Source organism: Oryza brachyantha, chromosome 2 (assembly GCF_000231095.2).
Source record: "Oryza brachyantha chromosome 2, ObraRS2, whole genome shotgun sequence".
Classification (NCBI taxonomy): Eukaryota; Viridiplantae; Streptophyta; class Magnoliopsida; order Poales; family Poaceae; genus Oryza; species Oryza brachyantha.
In genome coordinates, this window is record NC_023164.2 from 1612930 (window position 1) to 1640609 (window position 27680).

A 27680-nucleotide genomic window follows, 5' to 3' on the forward strand; every position below is an offset into this window, starting at 1 on the left:
ACATGGTACCTCACATGTATTATGTATGATACATGGATAATATTTTCATTACCGTCGTGCACATCTGTTGCAGCTAAGGCCGGGGTCGTTCAGGCCGAACGATCCGCCGAAACTTGGCACATCGTACTTCCTCCTGCCGCAGCCCATTTTCTAGTCCGAGATGTCGTCGATCTCACCTACCTCATGAACTGCCTTACCTCGCTTGCTCCTAAGGATAGGTACGACGCCCCCGGCTCCACCCTCGCTGAACGTTGTTAACCATTACAAGCATCCGGTCAATGCTCGATTGAATGGAAATCAACTTCAAATTTAAAGTTAAAAATCAGATTTTAGTTTATAATCATAAGCAAAAGTACAAAAGTGACCAACACCAACACCAAGCACGCGACGCAGGAGCTTTCGATTCATATATTTATGTCAAAAAGTTTGTTTCTCTATATATGAAACATTCCTTCCTCTCTTCGATAGTTTGGTAACTAGCCTAGTTGAAACATGCAATCATGGATGACCCAACTTCCCTAGCAGTGCAACCAAAATTACAACCAAATACCTACACATGCGGCAGTCCCAGGCATGAGGAGCCAGGGAAATATGTGTTTACATGGAAGAAAATGCATGAGATGCTACGTGGGATCGGATTGATAGCTCACATCGTTTCGCATTTTAGACGAATAAGCAAAAAAGTATTTTTGTAAAAAAAATAATTTACAGGTAAAACTTTTATATACATTCCATTGTGACTCAAAAGCGAAATACGTAAAACAAAGAAAAAACCACAAAATCAAGTATAAAATTAAGTTCTAAAATTTAAATTTTAGCTTATAAACAGTTACAACTGTGAAACGATGTGACCTAATACCGTTAATGTTCTCTCACACGGTATCCCGTGGTTTAGTATTCCTCATAAAACAAACCTGGGCTTCCGTTTTGGAATATATTTATAAAGATTCTAAATTATGTCAAATATAATTAATTTTAGCACTGATTTCGAAGCACATAAATTCATATATTTACAGCTAATTAGTTATTTAAAAGAAGAATTAATAAATTTATTAAATAAATTTAAAATTTAATAACTGAGAAAGACTAAACTGTAATAGTTTTGCTTATCCTTGGTGTATTTGTTACACAAATTAGAGATGTTTATATTTTAGAATGGACGAACAGTGGACATGAAGTACTCGGTGGTGTATCTACTATTGAGAAACATATATTAATTATAAATAGTTGTACTGAATGAGCTAAACAATTTACGAGTATTTCACAAACATGTCTTCAAATATGCATATTCATATGATTATGATATCAACGATAAAAAAATATCAAGAGTGAACAGAGACTTTTGATTGGACAACTAATGGGGTTTTCCATCAATCAGTGTCGTAAATGGTTGCGTATTGAGCTGTGCATATTGTATGTGAATCTGACTATTCACTTATACATCTTATTTAAAAATTTAGTATAAATATAAAAATTTATAAGTAATACTTAAACTATTTTTAATAATAAAAAAATAATAAATAAAATAAATAATACTTTTAGATTTTTTAAATTGCAGAAAATCAAAGTCCCCTGTAATCTGGGACGGCGGGAGTACTCCCTATGTTCAGCAATTCGGGCATTCAAAATGTGGAGTTATAAAACAAAAGACAAGCGTCATTTCTCTTATAATTTTTCCATCATTTTATCCGGACCATCCTCCTAACTCCAACTAAAGTTTATCTCATTTATATTAAAAGGGTATTGTAGTTGTTTTTTCCATCTGAACCTTGACCTTTGCTAAACCTTTGCTAAACCACATGGGTCCCATACTCCCGTTCAACCTGACTCATTGAATGATCACCATGCTTTCCGAATCGTTAAACATTAAAATTTTTAAAATTTTATATACAAAAGTTTATTTCACAAAATAAATCTATTTTTAAGTTTATAATAATTAATACGTAATTAATCATGTATAATGACCCGTCTCCTTTTGCACACGGTGGATCAACTCAGTTGAACTTCTAAAATGAACAAGGTTAAAAGATGCTTATATTTTGAAACGAAGGCATTATCGATCATGCACATGTTTCCTACGGTTTTATAATGCTTTAGAACACTGACACCCCTGTCCTTTTGATTTTACTTATGCTTATAACTTATAAGACAAATTTTTAATTTTTAATTTTAAATTTAGAGTTAATTTTGGGGGTTTTAATCGTAGTTTATTTTTTACCCTTGACTTTTGGATCGCTAAAACACATATATAAAATTTCTATTCATAAATTATTTTCTGTTTATAAATATGCTATTTATTTTGTCCTTCAAGAGCAAAAAGATAAGAGCAAGGCAACTACACCTCTAGTGCATGATCACAGACATGTATAGTACAGAATTGGAGAGTTTGGCAGAATAATAATGCTATGAAAAGAATGGGAGCTCAAGCCAGCAAATAAGGCCGTCTGTAGTTCCTAAATTTTTCCCCCAAAAACATCACATCGAATCTTTGAACATATAAATAGAATATTAAATATAGATAAAACGAAAAACTAATTGCATAATTATGTGAGAAATCGTGAGACAAATCTTTTGAGCCTAATTAGTCCATGATTAACTATAAGTGCTATAGTAACCCACATACGCTAATGACGAATTAATTAGGCTCAAAAGATCCGTCTCGTGGTTTCTAGATGAGATATGAAATTCGTTTTTCATTCAATATCCAAAAACTGCTTCCAACCTCTAGTGAAACGTATGATATATTTTATTTCACCAAACAACCCCTAAAACGGCGCCGTTGCGAGTTGCCATGCCAAGCATTGAAGGCGGTTGAAAGCTCTATCCAGCTTCCAGCAGCATTGACAGGTAACAGGTTCACTGTGCTGCCATGAGAGAGTCGCAGTAAGGACACACGCTCACTGTTGTGCATCATTGGCCACAAGATATATACCTTTCTTCTTAATAATAATATGCAAGCCTTTTGTACAATGTTCACGAGAAGTTCTTGTTATGGGTGATTATTTAGGTGTTTATAGAAAAATCCAAACAACATATTTACCACGAAAGTAATTTATGAATAAAAATTTCATATATGTATTCTTGATAGCCAATACTCAAAAATAAAATTCGGTAAAAAAATCTTAAAATTAATTTTAAATTTAAGGCTAACAATTTAAATTTTAGCTTATAAGCATGTAAACATAAGCCGAAAGATGATGTGACAACAACAATCACTGCAATGTGCCCTCCTGACGGCATGCGGATGATGTCCCTTTTTTCCAGAAACAACTGATTGAGAGAGTTTATCTTCAAAACAAATCATGTTTAAGCTTCATTATCTTCCTATATATACTGTTACTCCAGGAGGAGTTTGTGTTTTGAAACCTTTTTTGCCTCAATGAAGTGATTTTTGCCAGTCTTAATAAGTACATATGTTAGGTTGGATCACATTTACATAATATTTGCTATGGAGGTAGAAGATTTTGCTTGTTTTTAGAGGTACAATAGAGTAAAATCTGTACATGGTGATCAATATATATGTAGACTATAGCCTATAAAAGAGTTCCATAACATGATATGGACATCTTCCATTGGCACCACGGCATACCATGGGCACCTTTCAGTGTCATCATGCCATGCTTATGCACGCCTCTTATAGCGAAGATGTTGACAATATTCTCCAAGAGCCCAGATGGGGAATAAGTTGCGGTAATTGGGGTAATTGAAGATGAAGGAGCAATTAAAGGATCCAACATGTTCCTAACATAACCCAGAGCACATGCAACATAAGGAATATCATAAATGGTCAGGTTCCAATATAGTATCCAAACAAAAATAATACTAAAAGAGTATTTTAAAAAAAAAAAATCAAAAGATGTTTTAAATTATGGCTTGTAATTTGGCTTGTAAAAGGAAAATGAGTTGGCAACAAAACATTTTTTTGAAGGGATTGAGCCAACATGGGCAAAAGCCCATCAGCCCAGCCCACTTCCACTCCCTAAGAGAGAGGACCAAGTCCCTTCTCCCTTGCACCAACAAAAAAGGCTAATGGGTAAACGCTCGTGCATATGCTAACCCGCACAAACACAACTTGTTTTGTAGGTTGTGGTGGAGCAATAATGACATGGTTTTTGATAAAAGATGATTAATTCTCCTTTATAAGAAAAGTTCCCATCTATGACATCCTTCTAATTAAATTAAAATAAAATATGCATGTCGTTTCTCCAGAGTTGATTAAGAGAGTTAATCTTCATATGTACAATGATCATGCATGTTTAAGTTTCAAATCACTTCATATACTATTTTTCTATGAAGGGTTTGGGTTTTGATATTGTTCTTCAAGCCTCACAAGATAATGGATCTTGATCACCTAAGTATCAAGTTGGATTTCAATTGCACACATTACTTGCTATGGAGCAAGAATATTTTACATGTTTTTTAAGGTACAAGCGAGTAACATTTACATGGTGATCAATATATCCGCAGCATACATAGAGTTTCTTGCCATGCCATGGACCCCTTTCCTTGTTACCATATAATGTTCATGCATGCCTATTTGATCGAAGACGACAGTACTCTCCAAGAGCCTAAATAGGGAATACGTTGCGGTTGTTGGGGTAATTGAAGAAGAGGGAGCGATTGAAGCATCCAACATGTTCCTAACATCAACACTAAATGATCAAGTACCAATTAACATTGTTTCTGCATACAAGTAACACTGACATAACCTATATTATCTGAGTATGCTTTTGATTTTTTTTTCAACCATGTAAAGTCAACTGAATTAGTGGTATAATGTAATTTGGTCTAGTCATATTATGTATTACTTGATGACCATAATTCACAATAGAAAATGTAGGTGAATTAAAACCCATTCCTCACATATGATGCATCATATAATATTTTTTTTCTATCTTGTATTGTACACTACTTTCGATATAATAGTCATGGACTAAATGAACTCAACTTTTTCATGAATCGATATAAAACATACCCTCCTAGAAAACTTGTATGGGGACTTACTTGTTGGGGAAACTCTCCTGTTTCCAATTGCATATTGATTAATTCTTTTGCAGCACAGTGTAGTGGTGTTGGATCTTGCTCCATCTACAATCCAAATAGTTACACAGATAATTTGATAATTTGAAGAACTGAGGAGGTGCATTCTGGATATCTATCAATTTATGGAACAATGTAAGCAACCATGAGTTATCTTATAGAAATGGTGAAAAAAGGTGCTACTAGAATATTCTAAACACAAAATACTTCTGTATCACTTACGGATAATCGATGATCATGTTTGGAAAACACTCACAAGGATTGAGAAACTATGTTATAAAAAGAAAAATATATGTCAGGGTATCAGCATGTGGCTGTAAGAACTAAAAAATATGATTGGCCAACTCTTCCATATAATTTTTTACTAGAACATAAATGACGCACTGAATCAAATACTACCTTCATTTCATTCATATTATAAGACTTCCAGCCTTACCAAGATTAATCCATTGATGAATGTATATAATTGGTATACATGTTGATTCACTAGCATCCATCTAAACCTAGGCAAATCTAGAAAACCTTGCATTGTGAAACAACTGGAATATGTAGGCTTCATAATTGAAGTAAATGCATTTTGCTAACGTTATTGCAACATAGGAAATTGTATTAGTTGTGTTATGATGTAGGCACAATCATAATCATGGATTTTTTTGTGATGTGCATTGTTTATAAAGAAAATTAGGGCACTAGTATATAGAAACTCACCTCTATCCAAGAAGAAGTTCTTTTACACTCATATGTAGAAATGGTACCATCTTTGTTCTGCAAGGAAATTAGATACATGACAAGATGATTTTCACACATCTTAAAAGCAGTACAACCAAAACAGATCTGAAAAAAAAGAAAAGATTGAAATATGGTACAATAACAAACTAACAATCATCATATTTGTTGGAACTTTATTTTTGTTCATATTTTGGGTACTTGTAGTTGGCAACAAATTGTGTATGTTAACATATTCCAACCCATTGTCCATGTAAGTATGCATGCTATACAGATTGTCTTTTAACCTCTTCCTGGTTAGCACAACAAATAGTAGTACACATTTTTTTTGATGAAATAGTGGTATACATGGTCATAATCTTGTATGCAAGGAAATTACAAGATCATGTTTGATAGCTATATTTAAATAATTTTGTACCACGAAAGATAGGAGGCAATCAATAGCATCATGCAGCCTTTCTTTGTCAATTGGATCCCCAACCACGTTGCTAGAGATCTTTGCCAACAACAGCATAGCCTGGAAATGAAATTATATAAGATTTCTAGAGTAGACAACATAAAAATTATGAATTGGAAACAACTCAATATATGTATTGTTTTTTTATATGCATGACCTTCTTGGGCGTGCTATCACTAATAACTAAGAATAGGTTGATAATATACTTATTTGATTATTTCTTTTGTCCGTGTTGGTAACAACAACAACAAAAAGGAACAAAGAAAAAAAATGACCTTTAGTGCTTCTGCTGTAGTGTCAGACACTGCCCATCCATTGTCTGCAGATGAAAGAGTCCATGAGCCCTTTGATCTATGGCGATGCCAGTAATTCTGATCACCAGGATGATTCCTCACAACCTTCAAGATTCATGCTATTAGGTATGATTATGTTATTAAGTAGTATAAATTAAGATACTTAAAGTATATGTTTTGAACCTATGATTTTTTCATGAACTCGTGGGCCCTCTGAATAGTTGAACTATACTCGTTTACAAGATCAGTAGCACAAAATGCTTGAATTATAAATGATGTTTCCCAGCTTTAGCAACCATCATATACCTATCATTAAGATAACAATCTATGACAATTGTTTTTTTCATTTTCAGGTAAAATTGCTAATTTCTATAACAAAAACATACCATATGTAAATTAGCTCTATAACTCTCGTGATTTGGAAGTCTTCTTGATATGTACTATTTAATATAATCATACAGAGAGACATTTATACTTGTTTACAGTCTAAAATGTGCGATGTATATCTGAAAGTACAGCTATCCATTTGCATGTAGTACTTAATAGAATTTTTTAATAGATAATATTTATTTGTCTAACTTAGGGCACTATCGATGGTGGACACATTAAGGCCATGTTTGGTATGGCTCCCAACTCCTATAGGAGCGAAGTTTGGAGTGGAGCTGCTTGAATCCAACTCTAACTCTCTAGTTTATTTTTCAGATCACTGCAGCCTACTCCATTCTCATTTTGCATGAAGCTAAAACCATTTGGTTGGGTTCTATTTTTAAAAGATGTGAAGCTGAAGCTGGAGTCATGCCAAACATGCCCTAACTATGCTGGCTCCACTTCCAAATTAGTCCATTTGTTGTATATAATATATAAAATTTAATAACCTGTGCCTTCATGCCATCTTCTGAAAGCCACAAGAAATCAGGTATCCTTGCGAGATGCCGCTTGAATGCATCTGAATTTGGATCTTTCACCCAGCAGCATATCATGTTTAGAACCTGAACCAACGATTTGAGCATTGATCGATGTGTGCAAATCTCATATGACCTTGAAATAAAATCTCTAGTTAACTACAACTAAAAAGGGAAAAAAATCAAACCAACATTACAACACAGTGCAAATTGAGCAATAAGGTACACTACCTTGTTAACTGCACATATGCAAAGGTACTGTGTGTTTTCATCTTCATAGTGGATATGGTCCGTGAGTTTATCCAAAGCTCTCCCTCTTATACTGTTTATCACCCTGCTACTCAGTACCGGCTCCACCCACTTATATAGGAAAGTCCACACCGTATTCTGCAACAATGTGCGTGGGCAAAGAAGATCCTCCTGCCATCACCAATACCCTAGTATCACAAACTTCAATGGTCATAGGTGGGGTGTGGTAGAGGGGTCAATGATCGAGTACTGTGCAATTGAAGGGTGAAGAGCCACCCCACAATGTGTCATCCACTGATTGGTGGTGGTTGTGGCAACGAGCGTGTGGATTCTCACAAGCCACGCCTTCCCCAAGAGGAACCCCAATTACGCTTGCAATTGGCCCTAGAAAAAAATGCTCGTACCATCCACCTATGTGGGCCGCAATTTAAACTAAAATTCTAGACGTACCACACATGTAGATGAGCCTATATTGCCTCCTATCCAAACAATGCCAACTCTTTTTTTTTACCTTGGCACAAGTGTTACGGGCCTAGGCCCAATTAATTGTGTGGTAGTGGATCGTGTAGATCTCCTGTCGGAGCGCCACAGTGGTAGGTGTGATGGGGCCCACGAACTTCTTGCCATACAGGTAAGCCATCGGCAGGTATACCATGCGGGTTAGGCACCAGAATTTGCCTGCATGCATAGAAGATCTACCAAGTGAAATCCAATCTAATAGTAAAGATTTAAATAGTTTAAAGTGTCTGTCTTGTATAAGTTTGACATTAAATTGCTCCATTGTTTTTCATTTTTATACTATATTTATATACCTGATGAAACGGAAGGAACTGTGGGGTTAGCCATAGTTCTGGGAAAATTGGGTTATTTCCTGACCAATCATACAATCCGAGTACCTGCCGCAAGTCCAAACAAAGATTTTTTTAACAAATACATGGAATTAAATTGATTCAAATTAACTAAGCATCATGCTTATATTTGGCTAAGTTTATTTCACTTAAGCATCCTATGTCTATTTGATTAGCTTATGTATGTTCTTTTCTACATACAAGGTTTGCTAAATGCTAGCTACTTCCTGCAGTAAATAATATATATGACATTAATTTAATTTTGTATGGTCTTCATGATGCAAATTCCATTATATATTAAAAATGGCCGTATGTTATCGATAAGTTTATGTAATTATAAGACTACATATCAAAACATGCCTGCACATGCATGCCATTGCTGTATTTCAAAATTAGCATTCTAAAATTATTTATTGTCAGTCTCAAAAGTTTGGTACAAAACAAACAAACACAATATATTTTCTATACTCAAGGGAGTAGTTGTTTCAGAGCCCCTTTGGCATATGGAGGGCTTTTGAATAATTAATCTTTGAAGAAATTAAACTAGATTATATGATAATCTGCACTCTAGCTAGAGATGCTCCACAGAGAATTAATACAGTACTATTGCATAATATACATGTTGGATTAATTTAGCATGAAATTATAGGCTGACCAACCGAAAGCCATATCTTCCCCCACTGTGGCATGAGGGTGGCTCCACCATGGGATATGATCCATGACTGTCCTCTAGCCAATTGCTCATTCCACCTTGGCTCCTCACCAAGAAGCCTTAAGGTGATGTAGTTTGTGCATGTGCCAAACATGGAGCTTGAGGTCAAGAGTAGTGAACCCCATCCACCATCCTCATTCTGCACTACATATATATGCAAATGTTTAAATATTAGTGATACAACATATGTAAGTACAGAAAATGCAATGCATTTTATACTCTACCACTGAATTGGTTAATGTAAAGAGTTACACCTACTTTCTTTCTTTGAGCATATGAATTGTTTCTCTTGTGTGTTTTACCCTTTTCTTGTTACGGAGGACTTCTGAAAATAACACCCTTTGTTTGAGCATATTAATTATTTCTCTTGAATTTTTATGGACTTTTAGAAAATAATACGCACGGTTTTGTAATAAGAATTATTTATTTAAGAGAAATTTACAAATACCACCCCCAAATGCCAGCCAAAATTTAATTGATAGATTCCCCTTAGATGATTTTTGTTGCAAATTTCTCTCATAATTTACCTTGATTTTTTTATATAGTCCTAGTGGACATGGTCTCAAAGCTCACATCGGCTAAGCCTAATAACACTGTAGTGACATCCTCACTCGTGATGCCCAGCATGTCAATAAACAACTATATTTACCCATAAATTTTTATTTTTTAATATTTAGGTCAACAAAAGATACGAGCAGTTGCACCTACCTTATAGGTGGCAACTAGCTCTTTCAGCAAATTCAAGGTGAGAAAGACAAATTCAGAGCGACATGCACCATGTCGTTGAAACATAATATGGGCTCGTGTGGTTCTGACACGTGCTAGTGGCGGCGAGTAAGGGCACCCCCAATGCAGACTCAAGAATAATTTCTATCTGTATATATTGGTATGTCATGTAAGCAATTTGCTGATGTGACATGTTATTTACTGAAGAGAGATATAAAAATGAAGAAACTGGTTCTAGATTAAGAATCGGTGTCTTTATGTAAAACAAGAATGCCTGTGAGAGACAAGTGGGCCATGTGATAACAAGATATACAAGTTGCATTATGGAAGATAATTTCTTGGCACGATATCCTAGAGTATAGAAACCAAGATGTTTGAAGCCGTTGACTTTTTAATACATATTTGACCATTTGTCTTATTCAAAAAATTACATAATTACTAATTATTTTTATATTATTTCATTTATTATTAAGTATACTTGTATGTATATATATAACTTTACGAATGATTAAACGTGTATAAAAAAGTCAACGGCGTCAAACATTTAGAGACAGAGGGAGCAGTTTCTATCATTATAAGTTCCATAACATAGGTCTAACGACTAGGCTAACCTCAAGAACACATCGACCAAAAAGATGGAGCATGTGTGACATGTGTCGTCAGCTTCTAAATTAAGGGGTTCAAATCAAAACAGGTTGAATTAGGATGGGCTAATCTACAACTAATTAACCATCTTACATGGGGAACATCAAACACATGGTGATATTTCCGGTTATTTTTCTTTGCAATTTTCCCTTGATTAAACCATGATGTACTTTCTTGAAGTCAATGTACATATTTATAGTAGTAAAAAAAAATTGCCTGATGATTATAGATATAGCGACGTATCTCCCGGCGATGTTCCGATGACATGACAGCGTCTAGTGATCCGGTGACATATAAAGCAAATATCTGCAATTTTTTTGTATTTAATTTCCACATCAATTAGACCAAGTAGCTAGAAATCTGGAGGTAGTTAATTAACCATGAATTAAGTAATTAGCTACACAGATATAATTAAATTAATACGAACCAAGCCAGGCATGATGGTCATGATGCCACTGATGTCGCCAGGCCAGTGGCCATCACCTGCTTGCAGAGAGGAGAACTCATCCAGAGCTCGCCTCAACGAAGCCATCGCGATTTCTTCGGTGACCTCCTCGTCCCCTCCAAGCTTTTTCACAGGTGGAATTCGATCGCGAGTTTGGTTCTTGTTTTGTTTTGCGAACTGGAGAAGAAGAAAAAACAGAAGAAATTTAAATGAATTCATACCAAATCATATCAAATGAATTCATAATAAATTTAAATGAAGAAATTTAAGGAGTTATATATACATAGACCAACGTGAACTAATTAACGTCAAATTAATAATTAATAATCTGCGTAATGATCTATACCTGCATGCGCATGAGGAGATCGGCCGACTCCCGGCGACGGAGACGGTGGTCGGTGAACTCACGGCGCAGCCGCTCGACGCCGGCGCGCTCCTCCGGCGTGCCGTGGTCGGGGTCGAACTCCCACACCGCTCGCCCCAGGAAGCCGTTCGTCGACCGCAGCAGCGAATCGCCGCCGCCGGCCACCTTCAGCCTCCACATGCTCGCTCTTAAACCGCCAAATCAATTAAACACGAGATGCCCGTACGTCCGGCCGCCGGAGACGGAGAAGAAGACCGGAGGGAGAAAGAGAAGGCCGGCCGGACCGCCGGACGGCGCAGCAGTAGCAGCTGGCCTTTTAAAAGGGAGGCCTTTGGCGCGAAACGCTGCCACGTGTAACAGGTGACGTGTACCGTACGTGGGCCCCACCGTATACTCTACGGCGTACGCGTAGGCGGCAGGCAGATCATACGGGGGATTAATTAATTAGTTTGAGCTATATATGGGCGTGTAATTCGTGAAAAAAAAACATGTAAAATGATTTAGAATGGTTTATGGATAAACTTTTGTGTCTTTAAAATTCAATATTGAAAATAAGCCACGATAAAAAAATATAGCTATAAAATATTCGATAAATTTTTAGATGAAAAGCTTTTAAAATATAACTATAATATAATTATGGTACAAATGCGTTGTAACCTATAGAAGTATACCAAAACAAATGTGTAACTACGCTAACTGCTACTATACTGCAGCAGGTTTTTTTGTTCGACTCCGCTTTGCGTGTGTGCTAGAGAAACTTTATGGGTGATTGTCATTAAAAATCCAAATGGCATATTTATAAAAAAAATAATTCATAAACAAAACTTATATATATATATCGATAAATTAATGTTTAAAAATATGCTTCGGTGAAGAAATATTAAAATCAACTCTAAATTTAAACTTAAAAGTTTAAATTTTGTCATATAAGCAAAACCATACGTGAAAAGATGGTCTTTTTTTCCTCGATCCTGCACAAATCTTGAGTTGATCCGATTGCGACAAATAAGATAGTTTTTGAGAGGAAAGTTTGCCAAATGTTTTTTGCACGATCGTAAAACAACTCTAATTCAACTCTAAATTATGTCTCAAAATATAAATTTTGGTTGTGTGACTGTAGCTAACCAATTAATAAGCTAACATTAGATCACGATGAGAAACAAATCTTTTTGCCCAATCAGCCAAAGTTCTTACATATGGTATTTGGAAATATAAAACTATTTTGTTGTGTCATATGTTTCACATATTTAGAAGTTTCAGCATCTGAAAGTTTCGTATACAGATATTATGTCTATGATATATGTAGAAATGTGATAAAGATTGATGAATGCAGAAATCATTAGTACTAAACAAATGAATCAGGAAGAGATTAATGAAACAAACAAAGAAACGTGCGCTACAACAGATCCAGCCAACCGTGAGGGATCGCCGTACCAAATCAACACGAATAACAGACGATGAATCTCTTATGGGTTAAAACATAACATGTTTGAGTTAGAGCTATTTAAGATGATCACCCGTCACATGTATAAGAGCATCTATAATAGTTAACTCGTTACAGATGACTTACGTGTTGTCTACCGGTCGGTCATAGGTAAGCTTTCCTACCCGTAACACTTGAGCATTGAAGAGTGGCTAGTCATCACAGATGAAGGATTTGACCCGTCACAAATAAAAGGTTTCACCATATCAGGGATGTTAGGGGTGTTTGGATCCCAAGTGACAAAGATCAAGCATTCAGACTTATAAAACAACGCATAGAGATTTATTCATGGATAATAATACGTATATAATGACTTTGTTGGTATGAAAATCCTTGTATAAACATGTGTATCTTGGGGGGCTTTTAATTAGAGGTTGAATATGTGTGTATATGTATGTGTATGTATGTGCGTAGAAAGGATAACTTTGTGTTTCTACAGCATCTACATTTGTAGAAAAAATATATAAATAGAGGATAATTGTAGCAGAATTTCTAAGGAAAAATGTTCAGGATCTTGACTCATTTTGATCTTCCTTCAAAACCACAGCAAATCGTAACTTTTCACATGGATGACAATGTGAGATATTAAAATTCTCCACTCATACCAGTAAAGAAATTGTTTTCTCAACTTTGAACACGTGTTTTCTACTTAAATTTCCTTCGATTCAACCACCCTAAGATTCTTAAGCAATGTCTAACGTAACAATATGTAAAGGGTCATGATTCGTGCGACCAAACCTGGCGCAAATATCGAACTTGAATTGATATTGCTTTAAAGTTAGCCTCAAGTTTCACGTGAAAATATATGATATCCTTGCCACAAGAATCGAAAAATATGGGCACAACGATAGAATATGTTAGAGCAATGATAATACTTATAATTTCTATATCGTTTATGCAGTAAAAACAATAATTTCTATATCGTTTAGGTAGCAAAGAAACTAATACTAGACATCACTATTACAAATACTATTAATTTACATTTAAATTTAACATAAATACTACTGATTTAAATTTAAATTTAATATTCATCCTCTCTCATTATATCTTCTTGGGTGCTATGTAGAAACCATATCTCATATAAGACAATTTTTTTCTCTTTCTTCATTAACTCACTTGTCGCATCATCTTTTATCTCACATGATAATTTATACCCTTCATATCATAGAAACTAAACCTAGGATGAGAAATGACCCCTCTTAGTATAACGTATATGGATAGAGGGTTGTCTATATTTGTTGTACTAGAGTCACATCGTATCCTAGTTATTTTCTATGGAAGGAGTGTTTAATTCAATAGGCATTATTCTAGTCATTACATCGTGAATGCTCTTGTATACATAATATTTTTGTAATTCATAGATACTCCTCTGTTCTAAAACATAAAATTAAATTGTTTTAAGATTAGAAAAGAAGAAATAAACAATGATATACGATGCTATCACTTTCCTTGTGTACGTGGCAATGTCACCGCATGCATGAGGCTGAACAATTATCATCTCTTTGTCAGCACTGCAGGATTTTTATTTAATAATGTGTAGTTAGCGGCAGAACAAATTAGTTAGAGATTTAATCTCTCTTTATATTGGTCTTTGATGTAAAATTAGTCAGAGGTTTAACGGAGGTAGTGGGAGCTCGAGCCTAGCTCCACCGCTTAAATGATAGATCTGTTTCTGTTCCTGTTCCTGTTTATAGTCTTATATGAATTTCAGTGAATTTATATATATAGAAAAAGATATATATTAACTAACTAACGGATAGATATAAGTGTTTTAGTATGGAACGAGGAAGAGGAAGTACTTGTTAGGGTTTGTTTGGCAACTTTGGAAATTTTAATAATGAGTTAACGACATCACTGGCTTAGACGTAACCACAGCTACACGGTACAAAATATTGATCGACGGTGAAGATTTTTTTGTTAGGTTTAATTACTTTCTATATATATTAAAGGGTTTTTTATCATCCTTAAAAATACCTTAAGGTACTAAGAATTTTAGTACAAATTTTTGGTAACTCAAGGTATAATTTATCGATGCCACATCTTTTACACTAAAAAGGTGTTACCTTGAAATACTTAACGGTAAAAAAAACTCTATATCGAAACAAACGACCGATATATGTCGCACTATGAGGTTTCTGTATTATCAATGTGCTTGCATGGTTTAAAGGAAAAGAAAAAGGCATGTCACACGTGAATGATTAATGAAAAGTTGATTGGAGACCAAAAATTAACCAAGGCGAATCATAAGTGTTTCATAATGCTACCACGTCATCCATGAGCCAAAGAAAGATAGACAATGAGCACAAGATATTCTACAACCTGATTTAGCCTCTGAAGGTAGCTGGAGCCAAGGTTTAAGATGGCTGTCAAATTTACATATGAGCTCAACTTTAGATCTAGGTATACTTTGTGAAAAGTTTCTGGGATACTCCCTCCAATTTTGTTGTTTAACGCCGTTAAATCTTGGTTTGATCCTCCTTCTTATTTAAAAAAATTATATAATTATTGATTTTTTATTATGATTTGATTTATTACTAAAATAACTTTAAATATGATTTATAATTTTATATATTTGGATAAATTTTTAAATATGACGAAAGGTCAAACGTATATATAAAAAGTCAACGGCCTCAACCAAAAAATTGGCTTACAATTAAGACAAAAGTTAAACTTTTAACCTTAAACTTGAAGTTAATTTAAGGTTTTTTACCGTATTTTATTTTTCAGTTTTGGTTTTCATATCACTAGAATAATATATATATATATATATATATATATACACACACACACACACACACTAGTATAATACGGGGTATTTATGTTTCGCACCAGATCCTGGAAGTCGGGACTGACCCTGACGCTCATCCTTGGAATTAGGCCTTATTTAGTTTGCAAAAAGTTTTTTTTCAAAAACATCAAATCAAGTTTTTATATCTATTTGAAGTATTAAACGTACTCTAATTACAAAATAAATTTTAGATTTCGCCAAGAAACTGCAAGACGAATCTTTTGAGTCTTAATTAATCCATCGCTAATCCATAGTACATGTTGGTTACTATAGCACTTATAGCTAATCACGTTCTAAGTAGGCATAACAGATTCGTCTCACGGTTTCTCGCATACTGTATAATTATTTTTAATGTTTATATATATTTAATGTTTTATTTAGGTGTCCAAAGATTCGATACGATGTTTTTAGAAAAAAAAATTAAAAACTAAACAGGGCCGTTTGGGCCATCATGAACTGTCTGTGAGATGTGAGAACTCACGGGCAGTTTGGGCCAACCTAGGCCTTTCAGATTCCTTCCTTTTTGGGCCGTGTCCACGGTGCCACCCGGGGCTGGCCAGCCGAGCGCCGACGTGTCAGGCCATCGGACCTCGCCGGCCGGCGAGGCGCTTCTGGACACGCGACACGTCACTGCACACGCGCAAGCTAGCTAGCCTGCTCCTCCTAGCTAGCCACTGCACCACCACCACCTCACTTATCTCCATTATTAGCACCTCCACCGGTGGCCGGTGCGCAGTGAATCGAGCTGATTGACGATCCATCATGGGGCACGGCAAGGAGGCGAAGACGAGGCCCGACCCCAGGGTGGACATCCAGGTCTGCGCTTTCTCTTAATCTTGGCCTGATTTCACAGGTTGATCAGTGCAAGCTTTAGCATGAATGATTTCCATGGCGATGGCGATGTGGTGTGGGTGCAGGAGAAGTGCAAGATCTTCTTCTTCTACCGGCCCAAGGTCGGCAAGCACGAGGCGCGCAGCCCCGACGACGTGCAGCGGATGTACGTCGTCCTCCGCCCCGAGGCCGCCGCCGACGGCCGCGCCGTCGAGGAGAAGCAGGCGCCCGACTCCGGCAAGGAGGCAGCAGCACGGCGACGGCGGCGAAGGCGAAGGCGGCCATGGCAAGGAGGTCATGATCGATCGAGAGTTGCAGATCGATTTTCTTTGGAGACATTTTGAGGTTTTGAATTGTTCTTGCAGGAGGTGGACCTCAAGGAACGGCCGCTGCTCCGGCTGATCGTGATGGGGAAGAAGAGCCTGCCGGACCCGGCGGAGCGCCGCCGCCCGTACTGGGGGTACGTCGAGCTCGTCACCACCGACGTCAACCACATCAAGGACGCGCTCAAGGAAGAGGAGTACGCCACGGCCACGCGCGGCACGCGGCGCAGGGCGGCGGCGAGGGCGTGTACCGCACATCCTCAAGCACGACTCCGGCCGCCGCCGCGTCCACACCCACCTCGTCTACAAGCTCGAGCTCCCGGCGCCCGCGCGGCGGCGCGAGCTCGACGGCGAGGCCGGCAAGCCGCAGGAGGCCATGAACGTGGAGCCGGAGGCGTCCTACCTCATCCAGATCAAGAACCCCGAGCAGCCACGTTCCAGCCTGAAGAGGGATACGTCAGCAGTGACGTCATTTACTCTTCTTCCCCACCAAACCTTATCTTCCCCCGTCATTTACTCTTCTTCCCCACCAAACCTTGTCTTCCCCCACCAACGCGGCGACTTGGAGCTCAACCCCATGGCCGGCGACGAGCTCCCCGGGGCGGCGGCCGCGGCCGCGGCCGACGCCGACGAGGACCTCGTGGAGATCCTCGACGAGGGGTCGGGCCGGCTGGACATCGCGCGGTACGTGGACCACGTCCGCGATCTGGCGGCGGGCGCCATCGCGACGTTCGAGGGCACCACGCGCGACAGCTTCGAGGGGAGGCGCGTGGTGGAGCTGCGGTACGAGGCGTACGAGTCCATGGCGCGGCGCCGGCTGGCGGCGATCCTCCGCGAGGCCCGCGCCGCCCACGCGCTGCGGCGGCTGGCCGTGGCGCACCGCCTGGGGACGGTCCCCGCCGGCGAGGCCAGCGTGTTCGTCGCGGCCTCCGCCGTGCACCGCGCCGACGCGATGGAGGCGTGCCGCTACGTCATCGACGAGGTCAAGGCGTCCGTGCCCATCTGGAAGAAAGAGGTGTACGACGACGGCGAGGTCTGGAAGGAGAACCGCGAGTTCCTCGACCGCGCCACCGACGGCGCCGCCGCGGTGGCCGCGCCGGCGGAGAAGGCGAGGGGCGGCGGTGGCGGCTGCTGCGGGAGCAAGGTGAGAGTCAACGAGAGCTGATGCCAGCCGCCGGATCGCGATCAGACGGACATGAGTTTTTTTCCCTTTTTTCTTTTTTTTCTTTTTATTGAAAGAGAAGAAAATGAACTGCTTGTACCCACTGAAAAATTCAATTGCGTGAGAAAATAATGATGTGACACGGAATATCGATATAAAGTGGATTCTGCCATCGAGCCTTTGTGTGAATTGTGTCCGAATTTAAATTTCAGGAGCAATTTGTTCAAACACCATACATTTGTCCTAACATTTGTCCTCGATATGGTTGGCTTCAGAGGCCGATTCAAGAATCTACGGAGTATTTGATAAAAGTTTTTTCTAAAACTCCATAACATAAAAAAATTCAGAAGCTGTGACGTAGAAAATTTCAGAAGCTGAGCATCGAATAACCTCAAATTTTTAGAGAGCCAACCAAAAAAAAAGACTTCTTTGTTCATTTTCTTCGTCCTGCAAAACAAAGCCTCCATCCGAACGTTTCATCGAGACATCCGGTGACAAACTTTGTTAACATCGTCACCTCCTGTTGGTTGATCATCCTTAATTGGTGAAACTGTGGCAGAATGCAATTCTCGAAGGAGAAATAGCATCCGTATTAGTAACACAAGATGTGCTGCTGCCTCAAATCCCAAAATGATAGATGTGTTTTGGGAAGGATGCAGTAGTCATTAGCAGTAAATCAAAATCAATAGTTGCTCATGTGGGAAAACAAATCATGAGATGCAGCTGGGGATAGACATGGTTCACCATGTAGATAAGCCAGAATCAGCTCAAATTTAAGTTAAATAACCATATATTAGTCTTAAAATATACTCGTTCTATTTTTTATATGACGCTGTTGACTTTTTAAATCTATGACATTTTATCTTATTAAAAAATATATAATTATTAATTAATTTGTTATAATATGATTTATTATTATATGAACTTTAAGTATGTTTTATAATTTTGTATATTTAGATATAAATTTTAAATAAGACGAACAATTTTAAAATTTAACGGTGTCATATAAAAAAATATGAAGGACATAAATACCTAGTTAAACTAGTTTAAAATTGCAAGAATTATTCGATGACAACCCACGTTCATCAGAGCCGGCAGGGCGAGCGGTGTGGCCACTCTGGGTAACAGGGGACTCCACCATAAACTTTTGATGTAACATGCATAATGTTTTGTATATAAAAATATTTTCTAAATGCAATTTAAATATTTATGACAATAAGTTATATATATATAATATACATATATTAATTTTATATTATAATTTACATATAATCCATGTATCGATGCACATATTTGATGGTCCATCTAGCAGTCAGTCGACCGAAAAAAAAATCAGGTTGTCAGTTGATTCCCTCGTGACCGTACGATCTGAATCAAGCCTATGGACTGCGGACTCTTTCCCTCTCGAACGCACTAATCTTATGTCGATAGGATGGCTAGGACTATCGACTAACGAGCCGTGAAATTTTCAGTCGCCCGCGGAATAGCAAAAGACGATATTTTATACATGCATATAAAACGAAGAAAATATTATATAGTATAATAAGGGGATCCTGGAAGTCGGGACTTACCCTGACGTTCATCCAATGAATTAACCAATCTGTGAGCCATCATACACTGTTTCCTAATAACTAATCATCCATATTTTTATTTTGATGATCATCTAAACAAATTTTATTATTTATATCTCTTTATATTCTACTAGATCATCCATACATAACATCCTTTATATCTCTTTAGAGGATGGAGAGATCATTTAAATATAAAGGTTCTCTCTTAATATGTTCTTAATATGGATGACATCTAAAAATAGATGATAAGATAATCGTTCTATTAGAGCTTAGTTTGTAGTCTTTATCCCTATTTTTAGATAGACGATGGATAGATAGACGATGAGATAGATAAGCTGTTGGGATGGTCCGAGACGTGAGAACTCACGGGCCATTTGGGCCAACCTAGGCCTATCAGATTCCTTCCGCTGTGGGCCGTGTCCACGGTGCAACCAGGCTGGCCGGCCGAGCGCCGACGTGTCAGGCCATCGGACCTCGCCGGCCGGCCAAACGCCGACCGCCGAGGCGCTTCTGGAACGCGACACGTCACTGCACACGCGTAAGCTAGCTAGTGCTAGCCACTGCACCACCACCACCTTACTTATCTCCGTTATTAGCTAGCGCACCTGCACCGGTGGCCGGTGCGCAGTGAATCGAGCTGATCGACGATCCATCATGGGGCACGGCAAGGAGGCGAAGACGAGGCCCGACCCCAGGGTGGACATCCAGGTCGGTCTGCGCTTTCTCTTCATCTTGGCCTGATTTCACAGGTTGATCAGTGCAAGCTACCTTGAGGATGATTTCCATGGCGATGGCGATGTGGTGTGGGTGCAGGAGAAGGGCGAGATCTTCTTCTTCTACCGGCCCAAGGTCGGCAAGCACGAGGCGCGCAGCCCCGACGACGTGCAGCGGATGTACGTCGTCCTCCGCCCCGAGGCCGCCGCCGACGGCCGCGCCGTCGAGGAGAAGCAGGCGCCCGACTCCGGCAAGGAGGGACACAAGAAGCAGCAGCACGGCGACGGCGGGGAAGGCGAAGGCGGCCATGGCAAGGAGGTTCTCATCGAGAGAGTTGTAGCTTAATTTAATTCATTTGGAGAAATTTTGAGGTTTTGAATCGATGTTCTTTCAGGAGGTGGACATGGAGGAGCGGCCGCTGCTCCGGCTGATCGTGATGGGGAAGAAGAGCCTGCCGGACCCGGCGGAGCGCCGCCGCCCGTACTGGGGGTACGTCGAGCTCGTCACCACCGACGTCAACCACATCAAGGACGTGCTCAAGGAAGAGGAGTACGGCACGGCCACGCGCGGCACGCGACGCAGGGCGGCGGCGAGGGCGCTGGGCGAGGGCGTGTACCGCATCCTCAAGCACGACTCCGGCCACCGCCGCGTCCACACCCACCTCGTCTACAAGCTCGAGCTCCCGGCGCCCGCGCGGCGGCGCGACGGCGAGGCCGGGGAGCCGCAGGAGGCCATGAACGTGGAGCCGGAGGCGTCCTACCTCATCCAGATCAAGAACCCCGAGCAGCGCGGCGGCGGCGGCGGCGGGGGATTCCGGGGGCTGCAGAGCAAGCGCAGGGCGGCGTTCCCGGCGCACCTGCAGGGGCGGTTCGGGAGCAGCAGCCGGTACGCGCCGGCTGACCCGCCGGACCTGCTCAACTACGAAGGGTGCGAGTTCCTGCTGATCGCGGCGTCCGACGACGTCGAGGGGGAGCTGGGGCTCGAGCTGGAGACCGAGACGGACGCCGGAGCCAAGCTCGAAGGCGCCGGCGACGCCGCGGGGTGCTCGGACCTGGTGAAGATGTTCGGCGAGGTCGCCGACGTGAAGCCGCTGCTGTCCGGGAACTGGGACTAGCTAGCTCTTTCAGGGATTTGGATCCCATGTCATTATAATGACACTTTTAATGTAGCATTAGCACAGTTAATGTAGAATTTTCTTCCTTAGGTTTGTGGCTTTGTGGCTTTTGCATGTGTACAGAGAATGTGCAACAAGTGTCAGTGTTCTCTGTGCTTGGTTACAAGTACTAACTTTTGGCTGACAATTATATCGAGAACAAGATGGGACACGTTAGCCTATGAATATGTTCTGTTTTTATCTAATGCATGTGTTTGTACCGAGAGGTCTGTGTTTTCTCTACTCTACAATTAGTATATGCTCAACTATGCTGTTCAGCTCCACAACTATTTTGGTTCTGGGATAATCCCAAACGAGGAACGACTGTATCCAATGGTGTTGTGCTTGATCGATGTTCATCCAAGAAACTTCATTCTGGAATGGAGCAAAAGTTCACTCCTGATCCCAACAACCAGAGAACTGAGATCAGCTTTCTCCCTCCCTACTTTTCTGCCAAAAAAAACCATAACTACGAAATACACAGCTACCCATAAACGCAGGGAGCAAATCAAAACCAAAATCAGGTTGCATTACGCCATGCAACCATGCTAGTCAAAGTGCAAGAAGATGCAGGCGGACTAATCACCTCACTGCTGGAAGAAAGCTGCAAGTAATGGGAGAAACCCCTCGCCAAACACCGTGCTAACTACATTATGCTCTCCACTTTGAAAGTTATCTTCTCCTTCGAGACCCCCCAAACCAAAAAAAAAAAAAAATCCTAGGACAAATCTAACTGTGGGAAAATTGACTGAAATCCAAATAAATTTACCATGTCTGATCACAAAATGCTTACAAATAACAGCAATGACACGAGACTCGTATTCATATGATTTCTGTAAAACCAAAACCATTTTACTGAGAGCATTTTTTTCATCCTCGAGGAGATACATGAGATACTACTGTTTTTTATGTAAAATTTAGTACCTATTGGTATCTTAGATACTAAAAGATACCAAATTTTACGTAGAAAACAGTGGTATCTATTGTACCGGTTCAAGGATAGAAAAACTGCTCTTTTACTTATTATTATCAACACATGAGACCTGCCATTGAATATGACAGAACTTTTTATCCTTCCTGATCTAGCTCAGGGCATGTGCAAATCATAACCAAACCAACCAAGAGTAAAGTAAAATAGGCTCTAAAGTCGTTGCTTAATTTGATCTGATGCATGTGTTTGTACAGGTCTGCATACAAGTTTTCTCTACTCTATGATTAGTAGATAATGCTCAACTATGTTGTTCATTTATACAATTGTTTTTTTTTTTTGACAATCCAAGAAACGACAACATCCAATAGTCTTGTACTCTTATGCTAGATCGATGTTTATCTAGTAAACCCTATTCTTTTGGACCATGATATTCAAATGTCGAGTTGTCTTCTATGCTTATGATCAGATGAATTAGGTTCTTCACTTCTTCAATTCTCATATGAACGAGTTGTCTTCTGGGTTTCAGATGTATGAGGCGATTAACTTCTTCATGTGGACAAGGGGAAATGCAGTTTCATATCCCTTTTGCACTTGCATATTCAGAAGTTTATTAGTGAAAACTCAAAACTAGGATCCCAAAGTAGTATAGTATCATCTAACCTAAGGTGTTTACAAATGGCACCATGTATGTTAGTAAAAGAAGATACGTTATTTCGATGTAACATAAAGTATTACCTTGTAGTAATTGAGATCTTTGTAGTAAAGAAATGATTTTTTAGTCTGAGTTGTTTGAGTTGATAATATGACTATAGCATATTGCACCTCGACATTAAGCACCGTAAATAATGCATATAACATCAGGTCAACCTGTGTTAAATATGTGATCCGAATTGTAACTGGAATTATATCCGGATTAGTTTCCTAGTAGGTTTCTCCCAGTTGTTTCCTACTAGGAGTCGGATTAGTTTCCTAATAGGATTCTTTCGCCTAATCCTACTAGGACTCTTAGATTTTCCCCTTATATATACTCTTGTAGTCTGCACGGGAAGAAAAAAGTTCTCATTGTTTCCCCTGCATTGTAATCATATCCTCATAGTGATTATTACCGGTTGGCGCCCGTGGTTTTTCCCACAAGGGTTTTCCACGTTAAATTCGTGTCTCGTTTGTGCCTTTGTTTCTAACAAGTGGTATCAGAGCAGCGAAGATTAATCTACGCTACGTTGCTACCGCTGACCGGGCTTTTTCCGGCGATCTACAGAATCGCCGTTCCGTCGAGATCAGGTCGGAATCGGCGGCGACTCCGACTCGACGTCGCGTCCGCACAGAAGAAAAAGAAAGGAGCAGACGCACGCACGCAGGAGAAAAATTGATCGTTCCAAGGACAAGCCATCAGATCGTGCCGTCCAATCCGCGCTACTGTAGCAGCTATAGTACAGCTACAGTAACAATATCGTTTTTCTTTCTAGATTTAATTGCTACATTTACCCGATCTTGTGTGCCCAAAAGTTGTCAGATCAACTATTGTGCATCGTTCCGAGCACTGGAGTTTCGCGTATCTGCTTGGGTTCAACATATTAATACCAACAGATTCAGGATTTATTCCCAATGGCGAGTTTAAAGTATGATCTACCTCTTTTGGACCGAGACACAAGATTCTCATTGTGGCAAGTGAAGATGCGTGCAATTCTTGCACAGCAAGATCTGGATGATGCACTTGATGGATTCAACAACAAAAGGACAAATGATTGGTCCGACGATGAGAAGAAGAGAGACCGTAAGGCTATGGCATATATCCATCTTCATCTATCCAATAATATTTTGCAGGAAATGCTTAAGGAGAAGACAGCTGCCGCGCTGTGGTTGAAGCTGGAACAGATATGCATGACAAAGGATCTAACCAGCAAGATGCACTTGAAGCAAAAGTTATTTCTGCACAAGTTGTAAGATGATGAGTCTGTGATGGATCATCTCTCCACTTTCAAGGAAATTGTTGCTGACCTTGAGTCCATGGAGATAAAGTATGATGAAGAGGATTTAGGCCTTATTCTGTTGTGCTCATTGCCTAGCTCATATGCAAATTTCAGAGATACTATCTTGTATAGTCGTGATACTCTAACTTTGCAAGAAGTTTATGATGTTTTGCAAGCCAAAGAAAAGATGAAGAAGATGGTACCTTCTGAAGGATCTAACTCACAACCAGAAAGCTTGGTTGTTCGGGGCAGGCAACAAGAGAAGAACACAGACAACAAATCAAGAGACAAAAGTTCTAGTGGCTACCGCGGGAGATCAAAATCCAGAGGCAGGTATAAGTCATGCAAATACTGCAAGAGAGGTGGACATGATATTTCCGATTGTTGGAAGCTACAGAACAAAGAAAAGCACAAGGGAAATTATAAACCGAAAGGTAAGCAAGAAGAGCAAGGTAAAGCCGCAGTTGCTACTGATAATAAACCAGATGCAGAATTACTGGTTGCTTATGCTGGTTGTGTACAAACCAGTGACGAGTGGCTTCTTGATACTGGATGCACCTATCATATGTGCCCTAATAGGGATTGGTTTACCACCTATGAACCTGTACAAGGTGGTAATGTTTTGATGGGTGATAATACGCCCTGCAAAGTTGCGGGCGTTGGTACTATACAGATCAAGATGTTTGATGGCTGCATTAGAACATTATCAGATGTGCGGCATATTCCCCGTTTAAAGAGAAATCTCATCTCTTTATCTACTCTTGATCGCAAAGGGTACAGATATTCCGGTGGAGACGGAATTTTGAAGGTAACAAAAGGCTCTCTTGTTGTGATGAAAGCTGATATTAAAACTGCCGATTTGTACCATCTACGAGGTATTACGATAGTAGGTAATGTTGCTGCAGTTACCGATTCATTATCGAATTCCGATCTTTGGCATATGCGTCTCGGGCATATGAGTGAAATTGGTTTGGCAGAATTGAGCAAGAGAGGATTACTAGATGGACAAAACATCGGAAAGTTGAAATTTTGTGAGCATTGTATCTTTGGCAAACACAAGAGGGTGAAGTTTACCACATCCACACATACTACTGAAGGTATTCTTGATTATGTGCATTCTGACTTATGGGGTCCTGCTCGTAAGAGGTCATTTGGAGGTGCTCGTTATATGATGACTATCGTTGATGATTATTCGAGAAAAGTTTGGCCCTATTTTCTAAAGCACAAATTTGAAGCTTTTTTGGTATTTAAGGAGTGGAAGACTATGGTCGAAAGACAGACTGAAAGGAAGGTGAAAGTCCTTCGTACTGATAATGGGATGGAGTTCTGTTCTAGGCAATTTAAATCATATTGTAGGTCAGAAAGCATTGTGCGCCACTACACCGTTTCTCATACACCTCAACAGAACGGCGTAGTTGAGCGTATGAACAGGACAATTATTTCAAAGGCCCGTTGTATGCTGTCAAATGCAGGTTTACCTAGACGTTTTTGGGCGGAAGCTGCTTCCACTGCTTGTTATCTTATTAATCGCTCACCCAGTTATGCCATCGATAAGAAGACTCCAATTGAGATGTGGTCTGGTTCCCCAGCTAATTATTCAGACCTGAAAGTATTTGGTTGTACTGCTTATGCTCACGTTGACAACGGTAAATTGGAGCCTAGAGCTATTAAGTGCATATTTCTTGGTTATCCTTCTGGTGTGAAAGCCTACAAGTTATGGTGTCCTGAAACTCAAAAGGTTGTGATTAGTAGAAATGTCATCTTCAATGAAACAGTTATGTTGAATGATAAATCTTCTACTAATGTTCCTGTTAAGAGTCAGCAGAAAGCAAGCGTGCAGGTGGAGCACTTGATCAGTTCAGTACATGTACCAGAAAAAGAGAATATTGCTAGTAACCAAGATGCACCGGTTATTGAAGAGTCAGACTCTTCTGTTGTTGAGCAGTCACCAAAATACTCTATTGCACAAGGCAGAGCTAGGCGAAATATTAAAGCCCCTCAAAGATTGATCGAAGAAGCGAACATAGTTGCTTATGCTATGAGTGTGGCGCAAGAAATCGAAGGTAATGCAGAACCTTCTTCATATTCTGAGGCTATTGTTTCTACCGATAGCAATAGATGGATAGCTGCCATGCATGATGAGATGGAGTCACTTGAAAAGAATCATACTTGGAAATTGGTGGAATTGCCAAAGGAGAAGAAACCTATCCGTTGCAAGTGGATTTTCAAAAGAAAGGAAGGTATATCTCCAACTGATGAGGCAAGATATAAAGCAAGGTTAGTTGCTAAAGGATATAGCCAGATTCCAGGTATTGATTTCAATGATGTGTTTTCCCCAGTTGTGAAGCATAGTTCAATTCGCACTTTACTTGGTATCGTTGCAATACATGATTATGAACTAGAGCAATTAGATGTGAAAACTGCATTTTTACATGGGGAGTTAGAAGAAGACATCTATATGGAGCAACCGGAAGGTTTTGTTGTTCCTGGTAAAGAAAATCTTGTCTGTAGGTTGGATAAGTCCCTTTACGGGTTGAAACAATCACCTCGGCAATGGTACAAGAGATTTGACTCTTTCATGCTTTCTCAGAATTTCAAAAGATCACAATTTGATAGTTGTGTTTATCTTAAAGAGGTTAATGGTTCAATTATATATCTGCTTCTTTATGTTGATGATATGTTGATTGCTGCAAAAGACAAATCAGAGATAGCAAAATTGAAGGCACAACTGAGTAGTGAGTTTGAGATGAAGGATTTAGGTGCAGCAAAGAAAATCCTCGGTATGGAAATTACCAGAGAAAGACGGTCTGGCAAGTTGTATCTTAGCCAGAAAGGTTATATTGAAAAGGTCCTTCGTCGCTTCAATATGCATGATGCAAAGCCAGTAAGCACTCCTTTAGCTGCACATTTCAGATTATCTTCAGATTTTTGTCCACAATCAGAAGTTGATATTGAGTACATGTCTGGAGTTCCATATTTAAGAGCAGTTGGTTCACTTATGTATGCCATGGTATGTTCGCGTCCTGACTTATCACATGCATTGAGTGTTGTCAGTAGATACATGGCTAATCCTGGCAAACAGCATTGGAAAGCAGTTCAATGGATTTTCAGATATCTGCGTGGTACTTCTAATGCTCGTTTGCAGTTTGGAACGTCTAGAGATGGACTTGTTGGTTATGTGGATTCAGATTTTGCTGGAGATTTGGATAGGAGAAGATCGCTTACAGGTTATGTTTTCACTATTGGAGGCTGTGCTGTTAGTTGGAAGGCAAGTTTGCAAGCAACTGTTGCCTTATCTACTACTGAAGCAGAGTACATGGCTATTTCTGAAGCTTGCAAAGAAGCTA

At 39.6% G+C, this 27680-nt stretch overlaps 1 protein-coding gene and 2 pseudogenes across 1 annotated transcript; 2 read left to right on the top strand and 1 right to left on the bottom strand.

Annotated features, from left to right (window-relative positions):
• Nucleotides 1–3621: 3621 nt before the first annotated feature.
• On the bottom strand, nt 3622–11587 carry LOC102702535 (annotated as a pseudogene).
• A 4795-nt stretch (nt 11588–16382) lies between these two features.
• On the top strand, nt 16383–18149 carry LOC107303495 (annotated as a pseudogene).
• Nucleotides 18150–20219: 2070 nt separating this feature from the next.
• Nucleotides 20220–21651, top strand: LOC102702821. Its single transcript, XM_040521359.1, has 3 exons — nt 20220–20273; nt 20379–20597; nt 20674–21651. The coding sequence occupies exons 1-3, from the start codon at nt 20220–20222 to the stop codon at nt 21391–21393; spliced, it is 993 nt and encodes a 330-aa protein (XP_040377293.1). The 3' UTR covers nt 21394–21651.
• Nucleotides 21652–27680: the final 6029 nt, after the last annotated feature.

Bases quoted from the DNA above. Each gene is read 5' to 3' on its own strand.
- LOC102702821 (XM_040521359.1), top strand. From the start codon at position 20,220: ATGGGGCACGGCAAGGAGGCGAAGACGAGGCCCGACCCCAGGGTGGAC. The intron at 20,274-20,378 runs GTCGGTCTGCGC...GTGTGGGTGCAG, and splicing joins ACCCCAGGGTGGACATCCAG to GAGAAGGGCGAGATCTTCTT. The intron at 20,598-20,673 runs GTTCTCATCGAG...ATGTTCTTTCAG, and splicing joins AAGGCGGCCATGGCAAGGAG to GAGGTGGACATGGAGGAGCG.